At 38.0% G+C, this 8,125-nt stretch overlaps 1 protein-coding gene across 1 annotated transcript; it reads right to left on the bottom strand.

Moving 5' to 3' along the window:
• Nucleotides 1-2,235: 2,235 nt before the first annotated feature.
• On the bottom strand, nucleotides 2,236-5,982 carry LOC113342443. Its single transcript, XM_026586994.1, has 5 exons — nucleotides 3,752-5,982; nucleotides 3,609-3,636; nucleotides 3,309-3,502; nucleotides 3,111-3,204; nucleotides 2,236-3,006 (listed from the first exon to the last, which is right to left on the bottom strand). Exons 1-5 carry the CDS (start codon nucleotides 5,980-5,982, stop codon nucleotides 2,236-2,238), a joined length of 3,318 nt encoding a protein of 1,105 aa, XP_026442779.1.
• Between the last annotated feature and the right edge of the window lie 2,143 nt (nucleotides 5,983-8,125).

Here is an 8,125-nt window from a genome sequence, read left to right as displayed (position 1 = left end):
ATTTCTGTCATACGCATGGTTTTGTTGCATGCATTTTTCCTCTCGTTTGTAACGTCTTAAACACTATTTAAGGGAGGAGTCTTGAGCTCTTTTGATACACAAAAGAGAAACATCTCTTCTTCTGCTCTCCTCTGCTTTCAGAAAATAAGTTTTTTTTTCTAGTTTCTCTGTTTTTAGCTTTTGCTAACACTGCCAAGTTCTAAGGGTACTCTCTTTGTATGCTACATTGAGGGGTACTATCAGTAGTTGTATCCTGGAGGTGACTCTCCAACTGCTATAGCATCTCAGCGGAGTAGCAGGCGATATTGCCTTTAGGACAGCGTATCGTATACGTGCCTCTACATTTTCTGTGCATCTCCAGCAACATCGGTTTGAGCTATGTATCTTCTTCTCAGTTACATTATTGTTCTATGTCCAACATCTTCAACCCTAGCTATGGATCTTGCTAAACAACTTCTACAGGTTTGTATATGAATGAACTATTATTTCTTAATGTTTATTTGTGCATGTTTATATCTGACAATTAATGTTTCAAATGAGTGATTTGTGATGGTGATTCGGTACTAAGCAGGTGCACATCACTCTTATGTCCTAGTGGTGAGCACAGAGATCATAACTCTCAGCTTATACAAAGGCAACAAACGGTCCATGCTAGTCCCCAACTGCCTATTCCGAATGGGAGGTGCAGCAATCCTCCTATCAAATCGTCTTTCAGATCATAAAAACTCCAAATATCAACTCATCCGCACCGTGCGAACACACAAGGGTTCTGAAGATCGTGACTACAAGTGTACATATCAGGAAGAAGATAGCAATGGGATCATTGGACTAAGTCTCTCAAAAGACCTAGCTAAAGTCTCCGAAGATGCTCTAAGACACTACAAAAAATCCTAGCAAATGCCACTAAAATCTCGCAACTATTAGTTGCCAAATGATATCGAAAAAAGTCAAAGGAAACTAGTAGTTCCTATATACTTCCGCAACAATCTGCACACAACTACCGTTTTTATTAGAATCTGAATTCTTTAGCAACAATTATATGCCAACTACATGAAATATACTAGTAGCCTGATGCTTTGGGAACTAGGCTAAGGCAACTCTTAGTTCCTATATAGTTTGACAACACGTCAATCGCAACTATAGGTTTCATTAGTTTCCAAACTCTTCAGTAACAAAGATATGCCAACTACATATAATGCACTAGTTTCCAAACTCTTCGGAAACTAAGCTTGCACAATTAACCTATTGCATAGTTGCTTAAGACTTCGGAAACTAAACCAGCAACTGTGATTGCCAAAGGTTTGAGCACCCAAATACACCAACTAGATTATGTTAATTGTTAATGTTAAAACACCTGTTAACATTTAAATTAAAAGTTTGAGGCTCTTTGCAGTTATGTTTCTCATTCTTTTGTAAATAGCTTGCTTTAAAAAAAAAAAATAGCTGGATGTTTTCTGCTCTTGTTTTGAATATTTTAATTCGGATGACAAGAAATCACCTACAGTATTACTTGTTGGAACCAAAGTTAGATTAAATAAAATACAAGGGGAAGGGTAAGGGTAAGAGTATCCTCTGAAATTTCATTGAGTCTTCATTAATTAAATAAGAATTTGATAAATTATAAATACTTGTTCTTGATTTACTATCTCACTCATTCTTAATCAGTCTTTTTGAAAACATTAAATTGTGATTTTAAGTCAAGGAATTTGAACAACTAATCTTCCTTAACTGTTAAGATGGCAGTCACTGTTAGGCATGAAAAAAGTTCTCACAGTGAAATGTGTAACTTAATTAGATCCTTACAAGACTCCGGTTAGATTATCATTCATGGAAATGGTTCAAGAAAATGAATGTCTTGAAACACTCTTAAAGTTTACAAAAGATTAAAAGTGGGAATCGTGAAAGAGAAGTTTACAAGATTAAAAATATGAACTGTCATGTCTTCCCAAATTGCCAAGTACCCTATGTCAAAGTAGTTTCATAACTCAACTTTCGCAGGGAAAAAAATTCTACTTCTAACAGGTGATAGCCTCGCAACACCCCACCCCAATAAGAGAAACATAGAAACCCGTCCATTTTGCAAGGCATTTGCAGTCGATAACTGGACAAGTCCTACACATATAGATAACTCAGTAACTAACTCATCATAGATTAAACTTAAATTCAAAATAATCCAAGCATCACAAAGGGGAAAACTTTTATTAGATCAATAAGATGAAATGATACTCACCACTATTAAAATTCCATATCATCGCGGTTGTTATTATCATCAAATTCATACTCATCCTCATCATCAGAGGTGTAAACGGCATCCGTGTCATTTTCCTCTTCATCTTCTTGGCTTCGACAAGCTACTGCTGCTGCAGCACGACTGATAGTTTCTGGGGGAACGTCGTTCCTATCCCAAACAAAACTGTCACTGCGATCCTGATGTGGCTCTCCTCTAAGATCTTTTATCGAATAGCTTGAATGCCATTCTTGATATGCCTCACTAGAAGTCGAGCTTTCTGTTTCAGTCTCCCCATCCGAATCTATTTCTGGAATATTGAAAGACCGACGAGGTTGCGTTTTTATAACCACTTCATTTTGTTTATTATATACATCATTGATATAGAAAACCTGTTGTGCTTGAGATGCTAAAATAAACGGTTCATTCACATAATATCTTCTATTCATATGGACACTAGTAAATCCAAACTCATCTGTTCCTGCAATCGGTCTCCAATCGCATTTGAAAAGAAGAACTCGGAGTTGACCCACATACCGTGCCTCGATAATATTATTCACAACTCCATAAAAATCATTTTCATCTTCAGCTACACCTTCGTCTTCCCGAGGGACACACAGTCCACTATTCTGTGACTTTCGTCGACTCTCCCACTCTCTTGTATGAAATCTAAACCCATTGATAATGTAGCCATTGTAACTCAAACATTCTTTAGCAGGACCTTGACTCAACGAATATAGTTCATCACTCACCTGACCTTTTTTATGCAATTGGTATATCTATTCATACATGCATAGAGATGTTTATCAATGACGAAAAAAACGAAGTGAAAGTCATTAAAATCGCAAAAGAAATTGTGTTACAATGATATATCGGTACTTACTTTAGTTGCAAACCAATCAGGAAACTCTTTGATGTGTCTTCTATTAACGTCGGCGTCTCTTAAGCCACGGCTTTGCAGCTCACTTTTGTGTTCCCTGCAGGTGCAGCGCTTAACATAGTTAACCACAACACTGCTAAAATATTACTAGATCTTGAACAAGTTAATGGCTATAAAAACACAAATAAATAGCACGCGCACTCCTCATATGGCTGCACTTCTTTGGTATTCAGCAAAGCATAAAGTTGGATTTGTTTCATCTCTGACTCCGTAAGCTGTCCCCAAGTTTCAGCTCCAACGGGCCTACCGGATTGTTTGAAAACTATTAATCGATCATCAGGTTGTGGCGCCTCATCATCCTCATTCCTTTCAAGTTTATTAAATTTTGTACAACACTATTCAAGTAACGCGTACAAAAAGTGATACATTCATCTATAAGGTATGCTTCAGCCATCGATCCTTCGGGGCAAGCTTTATTCCGCACATAAGACTTCAACTTACGCAGATACCTAAAGTAATTACAGTAAGACTTCAAAGGATGCAAAAATAGTGATTGTATAAAAAAAATTACAAAAAGAAATATTCACCCAAGTCGTCAATGTAATTAGACAAATGTTGCACATAAAATAAATGAATACCCTTACCTCTCGATCGGATACATCCACCGATACTGAACTGGACCTGCATCCTTTGCTTGTTGTGTTAGATGAATGGGCAAATGCATCATCACAACAAAAAAAGATGGGGGGAATATTCTTTCCAACTTGCACAAAGTAATTGCGATACTATCTTGTAGTTTATCCAGATCCTCTATCTTGAGAACCCGTGTACACAACACTTTAAAAAACATACATAACTCACTCAGTGCTTCCAATATATCCCCATCCAAGTGTCCACGTAAGGCAATAGGAAATAAATATTCCATTAATACATGATAGTCATGACTTTTCAGACCCATAATCTTTCGATCCTTAACGTTCACACACCGAGAAATATTTGATGAGTATCCATCGGGAACCTTAATATCCTTCAAAGTTCTACAAAAAGATTCCTTCTCTTTGGGCGACATGACAAAAGAAGCTGTTGGCACCACTATTTTATCTCCCTCTTGTCTCAAATGTAACTCCGGCCGTAATCCCCAGTCCATCAGATCCAACCGGGCCTTAAGATTGTCTTTCGTTTTCCCTTCTACATTCATCACTGTGCCCAATACAGTTTCACAAATATTCTTCTCAACGTGCATCACATCGACATTATGAAAACATATAATTGAGCTTAAGTACGGCAACTCATGAAATATGCTCTTTTTTTTCCAGTTGTGTTCAAAAGTAACTGGTGTTATTTCTGTCAGACCAGTCTGTTTGGCGTTCTTACCAAACTGAACTTGTCGAAAATGAGCCAGCTGTTGAGCAATTTCATCCCCATTCATCAGATGTGGTGGTTCTCGAAGTTCTTTCTCTCCATCAAAGGCTGACTTCTGGTGGCGCCAATGATGACCAGCAGGCAAGTATCGACGATGATGCATGTAACAATACTTGCCCCCATTGCTCAGTCGTTCTGAACATCGGTCAGGACCACAGCACGGACAAGCAAATTCCCCTTTGGTGCTCCACCCGGAAAGCATAGCTAGTGCAGGGAAATCACTGATGGTGCCAAGTAATGCTGCACGACATTTAAAATTCTCTTTCTTTGAAATATCGTAAGTTTCAACACCTTCATCCCACAATTCCTTCAATTCCTCTATGAGTGGTTGCAAATACACATCGATGTCGTTTCCTGGGGATTTGGGTCCAGGAATTATCATAGACAAGATAAAATTTTCCTCTTTCATACACAACCACGGTGGTAAGTTATAACTGATGAGAACAACTGTCCATGTACTATGTGGATGCAACATATTCCCAAACGGATTCATCCCATCAGTTGCTAATGCAAGTCTTACATTGCGAGGATCAGCTGCAAACTCTGGGTGCTTCTTATCAAAGGTCTTCCATGTCTCTGCATCAACTGGATGCCTCAAAACTCCATCTTTGGGACGTCTTTTGGCATGATATCGCATATAAGAAGCGGTCTTTGAAGACATAAATAACCTCTGAAGTCTTGGCTTTAATGGGAAGTACCGCAATTGCTTTACTGGAATGTTTTTACCTCTTGGTGTTCTTCTGATTGATTCGTTATCCACATTCAATTCAGTAGTTTTCCATCTTGAAGCATGACATACCGGGCAAGAAGTTTTATCTGCATTCTCTTTCCAGAACAAAACACAATCATTCTCGCAAGCATCGATCAAAATGTAGCCAAGCCCCAAGCCCTTGATTGTTGTTCTAGCATCATAAAAATTCTTTGGTAGTTTGGCATCCGGAAAGGCTTTGGTCAAGAGACTCAACAACGCATCAAACCCCTTGATGTTCAATCCACCGAGGGACTTGACATGAAGCAAGTGCACAATGAAGGATAATCTTGAAAACTTTTCACAGCCAGGATATAGTGACACCTGCGCATCGTTCAGCAACTTGTAAAAATTGGAGGCGTCATAGTTCATTTCTTGCAGCAAATCAGACATTTCTTCATCGTCGTCCTGCACCACATTTCCAGTATTGGTTGTTTCCCTCACCTGGTCTTCCCCTTCTCCATGGTATACCCAATCCACATATCCCGGCATAAAGCCATTCCACAGAATATGTCCGTGCACTACAGACACAAGCTCTCTCTTATTGTTATTGCAATCCTTACAAGGACAAAATATTTTCTGGTCGGGTTCTAAATCCCAGCTCGCATAGTCTATGAAATTTCGAACTCCTGCTTTGAATGCATCGTGGTCTCTTGGAAGTCCTATCCAGCTCTTGTCAATAATTGTGAAGTCTTGGAAATCCATCATATGAACATAAAGAGTAAACAGAAGACAATCTATGAGAGTCCGTAAAAGGAGGTGCAGAACAACTATGGATTAGAGAAACAAAATTTCTGCGAAACAAGAAGAGATCTTAGATTAAAGTCAAACCAACAAACAGATAATATGAATCTATAGTATCCAAATTAAAATTTTTAGCAACCTATGCAAGTCAAATTAGTGAGAAAAATAGGCATAAGTTAAGGATTGGAGCGCAATTACCAGAAATTCGTCACATCAAAGCCCTTTCCAGCTCCGTTGGAAACCTGGTAGTAGACAAACAAAAAGAGCACAGATCAGTAAAATCAAGAAGGAAAAGTGACTCTTTTAACTAAATTGAAAAGAGGGGGGGATTGATATGAGACTATGAGAGTTATCTCTAAACTCTGAATCCATTTTATAGTTATAGAGAGTCTTGAGGGAGTTAGATTTTAAAATCTTCAACAATAACATAAATCTGAACCAAAATCACAACCCACACCCCATACGGCAACTTAGGCTCCGCAACTACCATTAATTGCCAATGTGTTTGGCAACTAAAAACTCATATTCGGCAACCAAACTAGCTTGGTTGCCAATGCTCAAGTTTTTTGTAGTGATTACACTGGCCTCAGTAAGTATCTCCTCTTGACAGAATTCTTACTTTTCAGCGTGTTGGTAAACAGATTTTTTGAGAGGATCAAATATATTCTAGTCCTGTTATGAAATATCTACCTTAGCCGAACATGTACCCTTGTATTTGTTTGCTAAAACACTTGTAATGTTCTTCACTTAGGTGAAACTCAACTTGATCAACCTTAACCATCCAATTACAGCTGATGGAATAGATACCGGACCCAATCCAGCGGTACATCAGTCCTCTCTACATACTTAAATGTCGAAATATACAGGTCCACTTGTGAAAATCTAATTCCTCTCTACATACTTAAATTTGTCTGCAAATTAATGTCGAAATACAGGTCCACTTAAGAACATCGGCCGAACACTAACATGGGATTTTAAATATCTTTAAAGGGATTGAATATGACACTTACTCCTCTAAATCATTGTCGGTATATCTTCTGATTAACACAAATCATAGCTATTTAATCTCCTCTTCTTATTTTATTTATTTCTTCGTCGTTATTGAGTTAATTAGACGAAGGCAGGCTAGAGTAGAATCACCCTGTTGATCTAAATCTTAGAGCATGCATTTGAGACAACCACCATTACAGAGTATAAATAAGAGACCAAATTAAGTGAGTGTGTATCCAACTAAAAGAACACAAGTGGGACTTATCATCGTGGGTCTTACGGCAATTGTTGAAGACATAATGTGGTATGGCTCACACTTGACGCGCCACAGGAAACCTTAATTTGTAACAGCCATATTTGTTGGCGGGACTGAATTAATGTACGTACCCTACACTACTCACTCACCCTAGTCGTTGGCATAATAACATTATCTGAGCGAAGTTATAACTGACCTGCTCGTCATTGGGAAACTAGTTTCGAGTTCTCTATGTTAAGATATGGTCAAGATATCATATATCTTGACATTATTGTGTTTGTTATTTGGTTGTAACTGCATATATATTCTTGCTGTATATATCCTAGATATTGTTAGGTGTATCTTTTATTTGCCTTATCTAGTTGTGTAAAGTTGTATAAATCAGGCCATTGCCTATCAATGAATACATAGAGAATTATTCTCATAACTACATTAGAATCTCTATGCTCATGTTATCATGGCATCAGAGCTATGAAAGATCTGAAAACCAGTTTCCGCTGCAATACAATCCACAGAAAACATAGTAGTCATGTCAAGAGAAGATTTTCAACCTATCACTGTTCGTTTTGATGGAACCAACTACAATCACTGGTCATTCCTCATGAGGAGCTTTCTTAAAGGAAAGAGTATGTGGAAGTATGTCGATGGTACAGAAAAGAAACCCACAACAAGCAGTTCTAATGAAAAAATGAAAGAAACACAGACAAAGGATCCAATAGAAGAATGGGAGATCAACAATCACAGGATTCTCAATTGGATTGGAAACACAGTCATTCCTTCCATAAGCATGCAACTAACAAATTTTGAGGTAGCCAAAGATGCTTGGGATTTTCTTTCGAAAAGGTACACTCAAATCAA

Source organism: Papaver somniferum, unplaced genomic scaffold (assembly GCF_003573695.1).
Source record: "Papaver somniferum cultivar HN1 unplaced genomic scaffold, ASM357369v1 unplaced-scaffold_41, whole genome shotgun sequence".
NCBI classification, from domain to species: domain Eukaryota; kingdom Viridiplantae; phylum Streptophyta; class Magnoliopsida; order Ranunculales; family Papaveraceae; genus Papaver; species Papaver somniferum.
The sequence above is the reverse complement of the archived record's forward strand: the minus strand, read 5'-3'. Positions and strand labels throughout refer to the sequence as shown.